This window comes from Gymnoscopelus braueri (genome assembly GCF_963280865.1).
Source record: "Gymnoscopelus braueri genome assembly, chromosome: 14".
In the NCBI taxonomy this organism is placed as follows: Eukaryota; Metazoa; Chordata; class Actinopteri; order Myctophiformes; family Myctophidae; genus Gymnoscopelus; species Gymnoscopelus braueri.
This window is the reverse complement of record NC_137619.1, coordinates 37,702,155-37,721,286: the sequence shown is the minus strand read 5'-3', so window position 1 is coordinate 37,721,286 and position 19,132 is coordinate 37,702,155. Positions and strand designations below refer to the sequence as shown.

At 40.8% G+C, this 19,132-nt stretch overlaps 1 protein-coding gene across 1 annotated transcript in view; it reads right to left on the bottom strand.

Moving 5' to 3' along the window:
• The window catches only part of disc1 (DISC1 scaffold protein), a 61,017-nt gene extending 43,669 nt beyond the window's left edge, over nt 1-17,348 (bottom strand). Inside the window, exons 1-6 of the mRNA XM_080448977.1 lie at nt 16,686-17,348; nt 10,291-11,312; nt 6,780-6,849; nt 4,364-4,520; nt 2,549-2,645; nt 1,535-1,767 (exon numbers count right to left, since the gene is read on the bottom strand). Of these exons, the coding sequence (XP_080305103.1) occupies nt 1,535-1,767; nt 2,549-2,645; nt 4,364-4,520; nt 6,780-6,849; nt 10,291-11,312; nt 16,686-16,752 (1,646 nt within the window). The 5' untranslated portion in view covers nt 16,753-17,348. The remainder of the gene's footprint in view (nt 1-1,534; nt 1,768-2,548; nt 2,646-4,363; nt 4,521-6,779; nt 6,850-10,290; nt 11,313-16,685) is intronic.
• Nucleotides 17,349-19,132: the final 1,784 nt, after the last annotated feature.

The window sequence follows — 19,132 nt, the reverse complement described above, 5'->3', positions numbered from 1 at the left end:
AATATAACTTATACAATTGGGGTTGTATTTGGTCTCCCTGCTCTTCTATTGAGATCCTGTGTCTATGTTGGACACGATCTTTGACACGATCCTTTCCTGGTTTGACACGACCTTTGACCTGAAGGTCAGAATTCAATTTCTCCCCAGAGCAAGCAGGCAGGCTCCATTAGCTCATTGGCAAAACATAGCATTTGCCTTCAACTCATGGTTCTCTAGCAGCCCCATGTGGCCGTTAACAGTACTACAGGTAAGTATCAGAAACTAGCGCTTTAAGGGATATTTCACTTTCAAACATGTTTGGGGCCAGTTGCTTGATTCAGTATTCAGATATTTGATATTCATTTTATCTCACACGACCCCTTCGTATACAAGCCCATTGTAACTTCAAACTTCATTTTAACCTTGATGGATTCATCAAAAACACCCATCCTTGGTTCTGGTGACTGAAATTGTCCTGTAATACGTGAGGAGGCCGTGTTTTTTCAATTACTTATTTTTCATTTTATCTTATTTTTTCATTTTCAAAAACAATTATAAAAAATGAATGAAAAAAGTAATTGAAAAAACACGGCCCTTAACTTATTAGAAGGACAATATCGGTCACCAGAACCAAGGACAGGTGTTTTTGAAGTTTGAAGTTACAATGGGTTTGTGTAGGAAGGTGGCGTGTCTGATGAAATAAATACCAATAAATATTGAACCAAGCAAAAAAAAACTGTCTGGGGTGGAGTAGACGTTAAATTAACACCAAACATGTTTGAAAGTGAAGAATCCCTAAAATGTATCCCATAAAGTCCATAACTTAATTTTTTTTGTGTTATCATTTTAGCCTTAATGTCAGACTGTACCACGTGCTGTTTACATTTCTGACAAATAATTTCTGACTAATAACCAACCAACATGTATTAAGCAATTAAATCTATAGCATAGTACAGCTGGGTCTCTGTTCCTTATTTTAGAAATAGCAAAAGTTAGCTCACAGTGTGTAGCAATCCAGCACATTGTGAGCTTGAAGATCAGCAATTTTCGCTATTCGTCGTACAACAAATTAGCCAATATACAGTAGGGCAGGGGTCTTCAACGTTTTCAGGCCAAGGACCTCCTGGCTGAGAGAGAGATGAAGCAGGGACCCCCTCTATATTGTATAAAATAGTGTTGCAGATTAAAAGCATTATTTTTTGACTTGGTCTGCTCTTTTTTCCCCTCTACACCTATACCCCTTTGCCAAAAAATAGCCGATCTACAAGCTCACAACGCCTCACAGCGCGAGGCGTTGTGAGCTTGTAGATCTGCTATTGTTTTGCTAAAGTTCTCCTCAGAAAAGGGATGCTAGTGGTTAATGTAAAATAAATATCATATCACACAACGATTTGGCGGCCCCCCTGTAGTAACACTGAGGACCGCCTAGGGGTCCCGGACCCCCTGTTGAAGACCCCTGCAGTAGGGATTAAGTGTTTAATGTTCTCTAATCTCTACTATGCGGCCCCTGGAAATAAAAGAGAGGACGTTCGGCAGAAAGATCATTGGCGCTAACCTGAGCATGGATGGCGAAGGCGAGACAGAGATCTGCGTGCGGTTCTCGGAGGTGATCAGGTCCTGCAGGGCACGGCTCATGTCCTTGAGCTGGGGGGCGGTGCAGATCCTCAGCACGGACACCTCCAGTTCCTCCGTCTCCACCAGCTGCTCTTCCTGTTGGATCTGCTGATCCAAGCTCTGGCTGCGGTCCTGCAGCTCAGACAACCTCCGCTGCAGCTCGGCTATCTCTGCCTGTTCACCAGTGGTGGAAAAAGTACTCAAAATGTTTTACTCAAGTAAAAGTATCAATACTGCAATCTAGAAGTACTCTGTTACAAGTAAAAGTCCGGAATTCAAAAAGTACCAAAGTATTGGTATCAAAATGTACTTAACGAAACTTAACCAAAAGTAAAAGTACAAAAATGTTTGAAAATAGCAGATCTACAAGCTCGCAACGCGCCGTGATGCGACAGGTTGTGAGCTTGTAGATCGGCTATTTTCAAATAGCCTAGGTATAAAAAAGGGCTAAAGTGGTTAATGTATGTTTTAAATGTCATTATTTATATTTGCAAAGTAACTAGTAACAAAAAAATTCAAATAAAGTAAAAAGTAAGTAAAGTACAATATTTGCCTCTGAGATGTAGTGGAGTAGAAGTAAAAGTACAGAAATTTGGAAATACTCCAGCAAAGTACAAATACCTCAAAATTGTACTTCAGTACAGTACTTAAGTAAATGTACTTAGTTACTTTCCACCACTGCTGCCTGGTCACGGATTCATTTCAACATTTCCATTAGCCTACTGTACTTATTTGTGGATCGTGGCTGTGCACACGATTAACTGATCATGTTGTGTATGATTGCTTTTATTGTGCCGACGGCCCACTGGACGTTCCGCAATGAAAATAAAGTAATTTGAAGTTTACTTCAAATTACTCATTTTCTTTCATCCAATGTGGATATTGTGTACTAAAATACATCAAATACACTTAAAGACATATCATACTGATGAAAATCTACAGTGGAGCTCATTACCTCAACCAGACGTTTCTCCTGGATGAGGCGCTCTCGTCGATGTTGTGGACCCTGCGCTGAGTCGGACAGCTCCGCCACATCAGGCTCTGAACCCTCCCTGGTGTCCACCACAGCAACACACACATGCACACACACACAAGTTTTGCAAACTTTTGGGGAAATTGCATTAACTTACAGTCATTCCATTTCCCCTTACCCTAAGCTTATCATCATAAATTATCTAACCTTAATCCTAACCTTAACTCTAACAGATAGATACATGCCTATTCAATCAGGAACACTCGCGTCAAAGTAGGTTTAACCATTTATTGCAACAAATACGTTAATGGCTCCACTCTTGGGATGTTTCCTAAAAAGAAATCAGGGAACGCTAAGCAAAACCCCCCATAGGAATACAAGAACAGGCCTAAGCAATACATTGACAGATTGACTTGAGTCAGCAGACATAAAATCACAATAGTATTTGAGCCTAAGCCAGACTCTGAACAAAAGGTGGAGTCTGCGGTGGAGAAGGCAGCTAAAGCAGTACAGCCGAAGTGTAGCAAGCAGTGAGAGAAACAATGATCAAAACAATGGAGAAGAAGGCATATTTAAAGGACCCGCCCTGTTGAGAGCGTGAGCTCTGATTTGAGTGTAGAAAAGCGTGGCTGCTTTGGTAATGATCAGCAGAGCTGTGATTGGAGAGTAGGAAAGTGTGGCTGATTGTAAACCATCAGCAGACTGACAGCCAATTACAGCTGAGGAGAGTGTGACTCCTGTGGCCTGCATGAACTAATGCGATGCTTCATATCTTACTTACACCCGGCTTAACCTAACTGTAATCATAGCAGATACACGCCCTAACCTGAACCCTAACAAATACTGTATATGCATAACCCTTATAACCTTAGGACACTGCAGTAAAATCAACTTTGGGACAATTTTATCCGCAATTACAAATGCGTGCCCAATGAACTGGATTGATGTGCAAAAAACACACGCACGCACGCACGCACGCTCACTCACTCACTCACTCACTCACTCACTCACTCACTCTCTGTCTGTCTCTCCCCCCCCTCTCTCTCTTTTCTCCACCCAGATTGTCTTTTTTCTACTTTACCTATTAACCCCTTAAATTCCCCTAACCCCTAAACATATACATTCTGTATCTTAAGGCTTGATGAAGACAGACATGGAAAACGGTAACACAGAATGCAGTGTTGTTCTGGAGCAATAGCAACATTCCATCAGAACACACACAGCCATGGCCCCACCTGACTTCCTTCCTGCTGCAAGAGCTATTTCTGTGAGCTCTCCTCATTGCTGCATGCATTACTGACTACTCTACAACATTATGGAGACACACACACACACACACACACACACACACACACACACACACACACACACACACACACACACACACACACACACACACACACACACACACACACGTATGGTTCTACTCTACAACATTATGGACACACACACACAATATGGTTCTACTCTACAACATTATGGACAGAGAGTATGATTCATGACCACTGAAAAGAGACATTAATCTCTGTTGACATAAACTTTATTGTCCTGGGAGGGATATTTGTCTTTGACACTGCACTACCGTAAATCAGAATAATAAAATACAGTGCACTTCACTCCAGCTATGAGTGTATAGCTGTTAAGTACAAATTTAACAAGGAACATATTTCCTCCCATCAATATTGGAATATCTAATGCATCAGAAATGGCAGATGACAGAAGAAAATCATCAGAAAAGTATCATCGGCAACAACTTATAGTAAAGAATCTAGTGTAGTGTTTGCTTGGGTGACTTACCTAGGTTGGTTGTAGTTTGTCCTCTGGAGGGCGCTGTGCACTGCCTTTCTGAGACGTTCGAGGAACAAAGCCACAGTAGGTTGTCTGGAGGGCAGACCCAGATTCAGAGCACCTCGCTCTTTACACAGCTCCTCTAGCTTTTTGCCAAAACGTTCCGCTGCAAACACAGATTTGATTAATTGAATGCACAGGACCACAATGGAAACAAGCCCTCAGCGCTTTTTGAGTTATCCTTTTAGCAATATTGTATAACTGTACCCCTGTACCTTTTGCAAACTGTTAATAAAGTACTCAATCAATCAATCAAAATCATAATACAGACATTTCAGCACAGACAGACAAGTGCATTTACAGTCCAGACTCCAGTGGGACAGAAATAAGCAACTAGATCTAGGAAAACAAGACCTAAAGAAGCTAGGCCGCACTTTTAACCTATATACATAGTTGTGCGCTTGTAGATCGGCTATATAGATCGGCTATATAGATCGGCTATTTCAAAATAGCCGATCTACAAGCTCACAATTAGTCGCAAAGTGACACGTTGTGAGCTTGTAGATCTGCTATTTCCTAAAAAAGAATATATTTGGAAGATTTTTGAAACATTCTAACAACACAAATCTGGTACGGGGCTCCCAGGCACGAAACAATTGTCAGTGGACAAATTACATGAAAATATTTGAGAATCACTGGTTTAAATAATAATTTAAACATTTGGAAACAAGCCCAAAAAAACAACTACCCAAGCGACTTTACAGAAAAAGAAGCCCAAAGTCGCTTATAAGAAGCGGACAAGGCAACACTGGTCTCTATAGGGGCTAACCATAAACACTGAACATAACACACTTCTCCAGCTGTCACTGATGCGTGATTATCCCAAATCACGCGTCACTGATCTGATTACATTCATTAAAACATGACACATTGCTCATTATTTAAACTGGATTAATGTACACCATAATAAGCTGTTTGAATGTATCACAGCCCTGATCTACTACTTACAGGTATTAACAATGGTCAACATTGTTAATAATATTAATACTATAACACTTATCTAAAAAATGAGTGGATAGAAAGGTAGACAACAAACAACAACTTATGTTGACCCACATAATCACTGCAACTAAATAGTTCAAAGTCTGCAGGCAACGAACAGCAGATGTTGGTCTTTATTTCTGTCACAAGTCCTTGGAAATGGGTCACGATACATCATGTACAAATAAGTCAAACTGTCCAGATAGAGTGGCTGATATTGAGGCCAAAGAGAGGCTCAAATTAATGCCTTTCATTTTCACAGTGCCCAAAAGTTTGAAGTCCAAATTGGATTTGTGCTCTCCCGTTCACTCACCAAACATAGAAAGAGCAGCAGAATAAAACTGAAATAAATGTGGAATCATACTATTAAAAGCTGGATTCGTGGGGGATCAGACAGATGTCATTCAGCCAGCGGCATACATACTACAGTCTACAGATACAAAACATAGCATGTAGTTCAAAAACAGAAACAGTGGATACTAAGAAAGAAGAAACGGTTAAATTAATACGTGTTTTTTCATTTGAATCTCACACAATTAGCCATAGCATTAAAGTCACTATGTTACATGTGCAAGAAAGAAGTACCGTAAACAAAACTGGTTTCATTGACTAAAGAACTCAATGAAAAGTTTCAGCAACGGCCCCTTAACTATCTCTGATAGTTACAGTCAGTAAACAACCTCCCTCCAGCCCTAAATAACTTCATTATCTTCATGTGCCCTGTTACGCTTTATTACTTAATGCTGCTCAGTACCCTTGTATTATGACTGTATTTGTATTATACTTTGCTTTTAATATATCTTGTTTTGTTTTTGTCTTATATATGTTGGGACACCGTTAGCACAGAGCATGTCACACCAACATTGCACATACTTGTACGAGCACTTGACAAATAAATCTTGTTGAATCTTGGATCTGAATCAAAAGAGAACTGTAAACTGCCCTGTTTTCACTGTATATATCATGATGACATTTTGATTGAATTCTTGACTTGATTCATGATTCTTGCTGCCCGTTCTTTTTTTGGTCTAAAAATTACATCATACCCCAACAAGACATAAATAAGAAAATCCCCAAAGGAAATTAGGGTTGAGACTCTTCTGATGAAACAGATGACTCAGCAAAATTGCAAGCTGTATATTAATACTGACTGACAATAGCAGTTGCGGTAAGTGTGATGATTAACAAATAAACTTCCTTCTGTCTCATACAATGAAACAAAAACTCTCACTTAAGCAGAAGCTGCAAAGCCAAGCTGAAGCCAGCGCTTCTCAGCAAGTGGATCCGAAACCAAAGACACCAAAAAAGAAAAACAGCTGAGAATCACAATCTTTAAGAGATCTTCTCAAAAACCAAACAAGACCCAAAAAAAACAGTCATTCACCTGTGTCATAGTCATCATCCAGAATGGCTTTCTGTTGGAGTCTTTGCAGCCTCAACATCATGGACTCAATCTGAGAGAGGAACAAGTTTGAACCAACAAAAAAAAACAGTAAACAGATTACCAAACAGTCCAGAGGGCAAGGCTTTCTTTTTTTAACCACACAGGCACACAAAATAAGTGTGAGTGCACTGGCTATCACTTGGAAATTGAAACAGGGGGGGGAGGACACTCACAAAGTGTTATTTTACAATTGCTATGCTATTTTATTCTCTATCTGAGTCTCTCTTCTTTTCAATCAACTCTCAGTCATTGACCAACAACTGATGAATTGATCAACTGATGGTCAAATTACAGCAGTCATTGTCAATTCTCTCCATGTGTATAGTTCTTGTCACTGCCAACCCCTGCTTAGGGAGGATGTAGACAACAACATCTCTTCTTTAACCCAATCATCTTTACCCCAAGATCAGGCTGGAGGGACTTTGTCAGTCCTTTGTGCCGTTTGCTATGAGATTGTATAAAGAGGAACCAGTGGTGGAAAGTAACTAAGTACTTTTACTTAAGTACAATTTTGAGGTATTTGCACTTTACTTGAGTAATTCCAACTTCCAATACTTTTACTTCTACTCCAATACATCTCGGATCCAAATACCCCACTACATTTATTTGAAAACTTTAGTTACTTTACGATTTTGATTATTATTACAAAACATACATTAACCACTTCAGCCTTATATATATTTCAGCCCATTACATTTTATACATTTTAAACATATTGATAACTTGTGAAATGGGACATTCTGCATAATGAGTACTTCTACTTTTGGTACTTTAAGTACATTTTGATACCAATATTTTTGTACTTTTACTCAAGTAAATTTTGAATTCTGGACTTTTACTTGTAGCAGAGTATTTCTATATTGCAGTATTGATACTTTTACTTAAAGGTAGTGTAAGTGATATTTTTTGGATAAAACAAAAAGCACTTTGTTAAAAGGTTAAAGCACTATATTCTGATAGTAATCATTGCTATAGAGTGTTTGTTCAGTAACAGGAGTCTCCCCGTCTCTCCAGCTCTTTAATAAACAGAAAATACATTTTCCGGTAGGTGTCAAAATCTCAGCCAATCAGGAGAAAGTACCCATTTTTAAGCTTCATTTTTATAGTGTTCCAGTTCCAATTTTGCCTGCTCATTTCTTAGTGTCATCACTTCCAATTTAACTTGTTTAATCTATATCCTGATTGAGTTCTCTATCCTGATTGGATAAAATTGGAAATGAAACTGAAACTGAAACGAAAATGTATTTTCTGTTTTATTAAGAGCTGGAGAGACAAGGAGACTCCTTTTACTGAACAAACACTCTATAGCAATGAGTATTATCAGAATGTAGAGCTATTTAACAATTATTTTAACCAAAGAAAATCACTTACCCTACCTATAAGTAAAAAATGTGAGTACTTTTTCCACCACTGCGAGGAACGCAAGGGGCAACGGTAATTTACTTTCTGTGCCTCAATAGCATTACGCCGTTGTGCGACTATTGTAACATTGACTCTGTTGTCATCTGTAACGTACCTGTGGTTTGTGCTTATGTCATACTACTGTATATAGGCTTACCTTGCTACTCTCTCTCTCTCTTGTTCTGCATCAGGCAGGATGATTGTATATAGGGTGTGTACACTTTATTAATATTTGTTTAAGGTTGTCATTATCGTGATGTTACTCTTCTGTACCGACTGTACTTCTACAGTATGACCGGTATGTGTAACTTTTCACTGCTGTGCTGTCTCAATCAATAAAGTTATCTATCTCTTCCGATACACATGGAGTCGCCAGGCGCGTCTTTTCACCTAACAGTGCGGAGTTACTGGAAGGGTGTAATGCTTGCAGAGGAACATGCTATCCTCCCCAGTTCCACCCCCTGCTGCACAGGTGCCCTGAACCAACCTGCAGGAGTCGGTCTTACTGGGCGTAAGACTGTTATAGATTTAGGCATTATATATGTAAGATTACTACTTTCTATGTACTTTGAAACAGAGGCCTCTGGCTCCGGGAGACTGGGGGTCAAGGCCTCTGAGTCTTGCAACAGAATGACTCTGCTCAAATCATGGGACTAGCTCTTAACTCTTTAACTGCCAAAAACGGGAATTCCCGTCCGATGGCTCTATGGCTATCATCATTTATTTATTTTTTTTAATCTCAAAGGAACTAGGAGATAACGCTATCCAAAAAATTGCTGCTCTATTCACTTCAATGTTAAAAAACAAACAGAGGAAAAATGCACCTTTTTCCTGGCACTGGGACGACACAGTCTGAAATAAGTGTGGCAATGAAAGAGTTAAGGTCAGGGGGCTTGAGTTGGGTCAGGTAACCGGTCTTCTGTGAAGTCAGCACTATCTCCGGCAGTATGATTGCTGCATCTCGAAGGTGTTGCTGGGCGAACAGAAACCTAAACCCACAGGTTGCTTCACACCTGGCAGTCAGTGCATGCGACTGGGCAGGGCAGGTATATTTTTACTGGACAGTTGATGTGTTATAAATAGCTCTGTATACGTCTCATCTGTCTCCAATGTTGGGAGATAAATGATACTTTGACCTTTCATGTTTGATATATGGGAGTCCCACTGACCAGTGGGACTTTAAGCTTCTAGGTAAAAGAACATGTTATACCGCTCTTAATCATGCTTGTTCCTGTGTGATATCGTCAGCAATAAACTCCAGAATCCTCACTCCAAAGTCGTTGTCTGTCTTACATTCATGCATACTTGCACTCACCAAGAATAATCCACAAGACCAAATTGTGTTCGTTGGAGAGCCTGACCCAGCCGGAGGCAACATGGAGGAATAAAACCCTTCTCCAAGGTGGTGGGCAGTTACATACCCCTGCACCACATGGATGCCATCTGTTTGAGATGTTGCCGCATGGAAAACGGCTACGCAGTCTCAGAGCCACTGGCAAGTTAACAGCTAAAAAGCTTCTTTTCCTGTACAATGAACGAACTGACAAGAACTAGAATGAACAAAGGGAAGCGCTAACCCCCCCCCCCCCCCCCACACACACACACACACACACACACACACACACACACACACACACACACACACACACACACGCACACCCCAATCCCTCACACCTCTCCTGCCCTTTTCTTGCACTCTATGCTTGAACTGTTCCTGCCTAATCTGCTGTATATAGAATATACTGTGAAATTGTTTACATAAAGTTAGGTGGCAGCAACTGAAAAAATGCTGTTTTGGTGTATATAATTGTGTATGTATTTTTTTGCTCTTTTTTGCACTCTTTTATTATTGTTGTTGTTATTGTTATTACCCATATGCTGCTGCATTGTCTGGAGGAAGCCAAACCAAATTAAGTTTGACTCTTACGTACCTGTACACAAGGTGTAAAAAATAAAGCACAACCTTGAACCTTGAACCTTTAGTACAGTGTGTCCATTTATTTCTGTAAGGGTCCACAATTTTGCTGTGCAAGAGTCTTATCGCACCCACCTTGGCATTGGTACGGTTGTTTTGGAGGAAGTCTTGCAGGATGCCCTCGTACTTCTTCATTACTTTGTCCCAGCCTTGGTCAGACGCTGGGGTGGCGCTGTCATAGCCTGAGGTGACGGAGGATGCAGAGGCAGTGTCCGAGTCCACCGACAGAGAGGAAGTGACCTCCGTGTCCAGAGAGCAGGAGTCACAGTCAGGCAGGTCAGATGTAACGTCCCTGCCCCCCCACTGGCCTTCCTGCCAAAACTTCTCACCAAATGACAGCTCCTCGCTCTCTGATTGGCTGGCCGGTGCTGAAGTGGGCTCTGATTGGTTAGTAATTAATAGTTTTGGAACAGGCGGCCCGAGAGACAAGGTTGCTGTTGTTGATTGGGAACTGGCCTTCGTTGACAGATTATCAGTAGAGAATAGTTCAGTCCTTAATGAACTGGATGAAATGGAAACAGGTTTCGGGGTTAAATGTTTAGGTGATGATTGATCCAGTGGTTCTGCTTGTGGGACAGATTCATCAGTGGCTGCTATATCTGTTCTCTGGCTGGAGTTGAGTGACTGTTGGATGAAACTAAACCTGGAGCTGAAGTTGTCTCCTGGGGGAGTCAGCCTGGCAGAGCAGGGCTTGGTGGCCGGACCTGGGCTCAGCCTGAGGTCACTCTGTGGTTTGGCTGAGGGACCCAGGGGCACGGTGGTACAATTTTCAACAAGATGAGAAGGGAGGGAAGAGAGAAAACTCTGCAAGGAGAGAGATGAATGTTTTTGCAGAGCAGGTCGCTGCTGGTTCGTTAAGGATGCTCCAGCAGTATGTGGAAGATGCTCCCTCAGGGTGTTTGTTGACTCAGTGATGTCAATGTGATCTTGCCTACCAGGGCATCCAGATTCACTGTTCTTCATACCAGGGGATGCCCCCTCCCCCGCCTCACCAGCAGCGTTGCTCTGCAGCCTGGGCAGCTCCACCCGCATGTACCCTGGTCTTCGGTGGAGCCGCTTACGACCGGAGCTGCCAGCTGTAGCCGATGCGTTGCCACCTGTCAATACAGAGATTAGCCATTAAGCCATTAAGCTTTTTGTGTTTGCACAAAAAAGAGGAGTCTACAGTGAGCTACTCTGCATAAGTAACCAGAGGACTAAGATTTATATATCAATACAATCATGGGCATAACTCTACTTAAGAATATATGACACTAATTAATGCACATATAGGGAAAGACTTAAGTGTAAAACTTTTAGGAATTTCTTCATTTCAGTGGAATGTTTCTGTTTTTTAATTTAAGAAATCATGTGGATATCGGGGTCCACATGGGAACGGCATGGCTCCACTGTGGATCTCGGTTCATGTGGCCAGCCTGGCAGCCTGTGACATCAGTTGTCTATGATGTTGTCTATGACATATTTATAATGTACAACTCGATCCCAATCCAAGCCCCATTGACTTCCATTTATGAGATTAAAGTTTTAAAAAAAGTATTAAACATAAGTGAACAAATGGAGATGGAGGTACCAACTTAGCCTACTGGGCTGGCAGTGTGCACAAAAAGGTTTACACAGATCGGTCCAGCGGTTTGCAAGATTAGCTCCGACAACCACACACACAGACACAGAAAAACATGGATAATAACCCTCTCTTCTAGCTGCCTGCAGACTGCAGAGCCACGTTGTAAAAAATACATCAAAAAATTAAAGTAAACATTAATAGTGCAATAGCATAATACATGTCATTCCTTATGACTTTACCATAAAGATTTAACATTCTACTTCCCTCTTCACAAACTACTGTAGTGTGGCTAAATGAATGAGATTTAGGGCAGTGGTGGGACATTTCCCATGGGGGTTGGCTCCAGCTGTTGGGAAATACCAAACCCTCATAGTCATGTTCAGTTCATATAGCTTATACTTTTCAGCATTAAAATGATGTAGATTAATGATATCTCCCTTAGGTTCGCTTCAAGGACTGCAGGGTTTTGACTTACATTTGAATTTGAATTTACAATACAAAACGGTGTTAAACTGCTGTGGGGCCTGCCTACGCTCTAGATAGAACCTAATGGTGAACCTAAGACTGTGAATTGATAAACTTGCATTGGTTTTAGCCAAACAATGGTTTGAAAGATGAGCTGCATGGATAAAGCCAGTTTGTGTCCATGACTGGGTGCTTGCTCTTATGTCTCTACGATGTTAAAACAAAGACGCTTTAGATTCCTTCCCTGGGAGCAGAGAAGGAGAGGGGTTCAAATGTGGGGAATGAACAGTTCCTTTGTGTACAGCTGTGCTACTCATTTTCTCTCACTACTCGCTCTCTCTCTTTCTTTCTCTCTCTCACTCTTTCTCTCTTTCTCTCTCTCTCTCTCTCTCTCTCTCTCTCTCTCGCCTTCAATGTCATACATACATGCTCACACACTCATAGACATCAATACTAGTGCAAGCAGACCCACATTTCCACTGACAGTTAGTTACTGAAAGTTGTACTGAAATACAAGGAAAGTACCCAGACAATTAAACTACTCTGCCGAAAAACAGACAGACTGCAACCACTTCTACTTTCATGTATCTGACATATCAAACAACAGCATTCCAAACTCTAAGAATTAGAGTGCATGCCATGTCAATGCATGCAATTTCTAGCAGGCAATTTCTAGCTTATTTTCCCAATTATATTTTTATTTCATAATAACCATACTGGTATTACATTTCTGTGCTGGTAGCTATATATTAAGTTAGGAATGTGAAACCGTGACCACTACAAAGCAACCACACACACCACTGCTCTACCCTCCATGACCGCCAATGATGTCACTCCTAAAGCACGCCATGTGATTGCAGACTGTGAGAGACAAAAGAGGACCACTTAAGAAGAAGTAGTGGGATGGTTAGGTGGGAGAGTGAAGTTCTTGTTTATCCTCCTTCCTTTGTGAAAGAGGCTGGGTGTGTCTCTCTGTGTGTGTCTCTCTGTGTGTGTGTGTCTCTCTCTGTGTGTGTGTGTGTGTGTGTGTGTGTGTGTGTGTGTGTGTGTGTGTGTGTGTGTGTGTGTGTGTGTGTGTGTGTGTGTGTGTGTGTGTGTGTGTGTGTGTGTGTGTGTGTGTGTGTGTGTGTGTGCGCGTGCGTGCGTGCGTGCGTGTGTGCGTGCGTGCGTGGCATGTTCTTGTCATAGGCCACATTCTGGGACAAATGTTGGACATCAAACCGGTCTGATTAGGGCTAAGGGTTAGGCATGTATCTCACTATCTGTTGGGTTAAGGTTAGGGTAAAAGTTAGATCAGTTATAGTAATGGTTAGGGTTAGCTCAGTTATGGTTATGATTAGGTTAAGGAGATACGGAATGAATCGAATGTAAGTCAATGTAATGTCCCAAAACATGTGCAAAATGTGCGCTCGTGCATGGCATACTAGCAAGTGCCTTGCAATAAAATGTGTTGTCCTCACATAGCGGAGCAGAAGGGAAGCCGGACGGTCTATTGATCAGACTGTTAGTGAAAGCCGGTCTGTCCACAGGGACCCCACCACAGCGCTGGTCAGGTTACATACAGCTCCATTAGGGTTTCTCTGCAGACGCGCCCACTGTACCATAACCCATCTCGGTAACCTAACACCTGGACACTCCTCAACACAACTGCAGCCCATTCACCATCTGCCGTGGTCAAGACAAAGAATTATGGTCTACTTGACTAGGTGAAACAGTCAGATATAGGCTCTGTGACATGCAGGGCTGATCCACAACACTAACACTCCATGCTTAGATTATAAGGTGGTTCTTTCGGTTCAACAGGAAGGAAATGCCTCACAGTCCATTGTGAGCGGGGGGGAGAATCCATCTAAACCACGAATGCATCACACAAAAGAAGATGTCATCTTGCTGTTTCCTGTCAAGACCGCATGTTGACGTTGCTTACCAGGAACTCTGGCAGAAACAGCAAAGAATCACATCATTTAACTCAGATCTGAGGCTGTGGATCACCAAAGCCTCTTCACAGCTCACTGCAACTTTCTTGTTAAAACATTACACCTGCAAAAGCAAAGATCTAAACTGAAGAGAGAAAGACACACAGAAACAGAAACAAACCAGTGGCATTGTACAGCACTCGCTCAATGCAGAGAACAAGTTCTGTCTTCAGTGCGAGGAGGCTGACTGTTTACCTTAGGAGATTAAAGAGGCCCTCCTCGAACCTCTCATGTTAAACACCGCATCCCATTGGTTGATGAAAGTACTTCAGCCAAACAGCGGTGGAATGTGGAGGATCTCATAAAAACACAAACATTTGAGGAGCTTGCTAAATAGTCTCACTCTCACACTCACACACACACACACACACACACACACACACACACACACACACACACACACACACACACACACACACACACACACACACACACACACTCTGCCTGTGTCAGCAGTCTCCTGAGAAGAAGCACTGCCAGGCAGATGTGTTCAGCAGCCCACCACTTGTGACTGACCACAGCATAAGAATAGAGGAAGTGAAAGTCACTTATGACTGAGTGTTGAAAACCATTTCCTTTCTTCCCTGGCTTCACCCCACAAGAAATAGGCAAATATTTGTTTTTACCAATAAATTACATGCTCGAGTTTCATATTATTTAATAAGTGGGTGCTTCAGAGTTTGTTTTATTAGGTTTTTATCTCACTGTCCAATGTGTCCATGGGCACTGTCAGGACATTTCTTAATGCAGGAGTAAAAAATGCAGTCATTCCTATGTGAAGGCTGATTTCTCTCAGACAGCCACGTACTTCCTGCAAGGTCACATGGGAATGGGAACCATAAACCAGCTGAAAATAATGAGAGAATGGGGTGGGGTTTTCTAGGGCCATTAGTCTGTCAGTAGGGCAGTGACTGAATAAAGAGTGACTAGTGAGATGTGCTACAACAGCAGCCAATCAATAAAGGATCAATGTACCATTAAAAAAAAGTAGCTCCATTAATATAAATTATTTAACTGGTTCAGACTACACTTAAATAATAGACATTTCAACTAGCGTACTTAGAATGACGCTGGGCAAAAAAACGAATTTCCCAGACAGAGAAAACTGAGACTGTCTGTTGATATCAAAATGACATGCTTAATAATAAATGAAATATTTATAGTATTGTTGTCATGAAAACTTTCATATAGGGATAGGCCTACTCCTGGTTCACTTTAAACTTTTTGTTAGTTATCAAGGCCCGGAACTAAGCTAAACTGAAACTATGAAATGTCAAAAGGGCATGACGTCAAATAGGAATTCAGTCAATTCACCAATCAACACATTTCTTCCTAAAACGTTTTGTGAGAATAAGCTCCAGGCAAGAAAATGACCCATTAAACTAGTGACCCTTTAAATGTTAACCGTCCAATGGTCCCTTTGCAAAGCACACAAAGCTACTGTAAAATTCGCACAATTAGGCTACATCAATATTCCTAGCTGGCAAATGTTTTACTCATACTCTGATACATGTAATACACTATTAAAGAATGCATGGCTGCATCAAATATTCCTAAAGTCTTCCACAATTTAAATAGCTTTTAGTGATGAGCATTGAGCCCAGTCAGTATACTGTCATAATGTATGGTTTGAAAAGCACAGCATGCTCCTTGTGTTTAATTTGGAGCAGTGGGACCCTTTTGGGGGGGGGGGGGCTAGATGACAGTAAAGTGACAATTGAAGGACTTTTAAGACTTTTTCAATACCTACAAAAAAAACATTACTGCATCAAAAGTAATCAACAAACTATACTATAGAAACAGTTCAAACAAACATTGGCCAAATTGTCAAATAATATAAGAAAGAGGCAATCATTGTGAAAATAGCAGATCTGTGAGGCGTTGGTGAGCTTGTAGATCTGCTATTTTCACAATATTTATCTGTGGAACCTCAACTCCTACATTCCTGTGTGCTTGTGCTTGTCAGGGTGGGGGTCCCCAGTTCAAATATGATTTTTGGAGCACTTGACACTGAAAAGGATCAGATCTATTATGTGTTGAGAAATCAGACAGTTGATGCCTGATGGGGTGAAAGAACAAAACAATAGGCATAATGACATCCACATGCAAAACCGTTTATTTTGGCAGGTCTGGTTTTGGATCGTTAGATATTGACTTTTAACAGATTTGACTTATCTATAGCTATCATTGGGAATTGTCACACAAAGCAGAGGATTGACACAGTATTGCAGTTGTATTATCCTAAGTCTTCTCTGCTTTGTTTTACTTCCCAATCCCTGCATGTGGCAGAGAGGAACAGTTGAAAGCATCTTAAAAATTAACACTATCATCATCATCAACACCACTATAATAAAGCTTATTAGGCTACTAAATCATTTTGAATGAAGTGCTAATAAATTGCATCAGCTATATCAGATCACAGTATTTTTTTTCACAGTAAGTAGTTTTTGTTTTTTATACTTTACCTTCCATTACTTCGCAGTGATGCTGAGAAATGGCACTACTTTCCAACCGCATGAGTCCAGCAAACATCTTGTTAACAGCAGCTCTTAGAGACCCTAATGATTATCCATCTAACGGTTGGTTATCCATGATCAAAATGGTCAAAAATCACACAAAAATCCTTGGACTATGAAACAAATTGATCAGAAGGAGCTGATGTTTTAAGAAATGGGAGCTCCTTTATTGCCACTCAGACACAAACTGAGCTCATTTCCGTTTTAGGAAAAAAAAAGTGTTCGAGGCTACAATTATTTCCACCACTTCGGACAACGTGTTAAATAAAAGTGTCTCTTGTCTTGTCGAAGCTTCTATGTGTCCATAATAACACAATGTCTGTGCTGTGAAGCCGCATCGATTCTCATATTAATAACAATTATAACACAATCCTGCATTTATTTCTCCCCCTGCTGCTGCTGCTGCGGTATTAAAGTGGGTTCAGTTGATCGCATTAACAGACGATCGCATTGAGGTTTCCAAAAGAAAAGATGGACAAACCCCGACGATAGTCTGAAACATTATTATCCGTATTCAATCTAGACAGATCGCCATCTCGATCCATTGATTAGATCCGTTGTGGTCCAGTTGATCCTCCTGTTGATGATGAAAACGGAAGGCTGTCCTACTCAGTGGACTTGGGTCCGTTATGTGCGTCGTGTTGGAGGAACGTGAGGAGTTCCTTCCTACGTGTGATGGAATTTGACTCCAAGATCTCCTCCTCCTCCTCCTCCAGAGTCCATGCAGTCAATTAGCCTGCTGTCTGAACCAGAATCAGCGGTGGAAAAAGTACTCACATTTTCTACTTAAGTAAATGTAGAAATACTAAATTACTAAATTAAAAATGTACTTGAGTAAAAGTGCAAAAGTATTGGTATCAAAATGTACTTATGTACCAAAAGTAGAAAGTACTCATTATGCAGAATTGTCCCATTTCACAAGTTTTCAAATGTATAAAATGAATAAATCTTTTGAAAATAGCAGATCTACAAGCTCACAATGTATCATCATGGCCAAAATGTATTGGGCTGAAGTGGGTAATGTATGTTTTGTATAATAATAAACAAAATCTACTAAGTAACTGGTAACCAAAGTTTTAAAATATTTGTAGTGGAGACTGTGGAGTAAAAGTATAATATCTGCCTCTGAGCTGTAGTGGAGTAGAAGTAAAAGTACCTTGAACTCCCAAGAGTGTAGCTACAAATGGAATGGAAAGTTTTTTTCCCCAACTCTCAGAGTTACAGAGGGTCCATTTGCTGCCTAACTATATCAATCATTTAGCTGGGGAGTGGGGAGTGGGGACCCCCACCCTGCCCCCAAGGACCCCTGGGGGTCCCCGGATCCCAAGTTGAGAACCAATAAGGCATAGAAAAAATGCAGTGTGCCCCCCCCCACACATCTTTTCATTCTCCATACACACCCTCCAATTCATTCAGCTTGGCTGATGGACAACAAGTAGTCCTAACTGTGATGAAAAGCTCAGTTCAACCCCCTACACATCGTTTTCTCTCCCACGATAAGAGCTGTGGAGGAGGACGGTGCTGATGTGCCTAGGCCAGTGGTGAAAAAAGTACTCAATTTTTTTACCTAAATAAAAGTATCAATACTGCAACAGAAATACTCTGTTGCAAGTAAAAGTCCTGTATCAAAATTTACTTGAGTGAAAGTACAAAAGTATTGGTATCAAAATATACTTTAAGAACAAATGCAGAATGTCCCATTTCACATGTTTTCAAAGGTACAAAAATCTTTTGAAAATAACAGATCTACAAGCTCACAATGTGTCGCATCACGATGCATTGTGAGCTTGTAGATCAGTTATTTTCGAATGGCCGAAATGAAGTGGGTAATGTTTGTTTTGCAATAACAAAAATCACCATAGTAACTAGTAACTGAAGTTTTCTATTAATTGTAGTGGAGTAAAAGTACAATATTTGCTTCTGAGATGTAGTGGAGTAGAAGTAAAAGTAGCCTACTGAAAATTGGAAATAGTCCAGTAAAGTAGAAATACCTCAACATTTTACTTAAGTAGCCTACAGTACTTGAGTAAATGTACTTAGTTACTTTCCATCACTGGCCTAGGCTGTGTGTCTACTGATATCATGCCATTAGGACACTTCATTTGTGGTAAACATCAGCTGCTGGGATCATTACACTTAATGACCACAAAACAGTAAACAAAACAGTAAACTGTTTATGATGTTCTGCACAGTAATGTATATCTGTCTGTCATTTAATGTCACTATGGATTGAGTAGGCCTACATAAGGACCCCATTTGAAACAAGCCATTAGGCTTTCATGGGCTTTTTAATCCTATTTAGTTGACCTTGTATTTAAACTGTACTTTCTTGTGCTTTTTCTTTGCAAACTTCTAAATAAAGTATTCAATCAAACAATCAATCAATCAATCAAAAC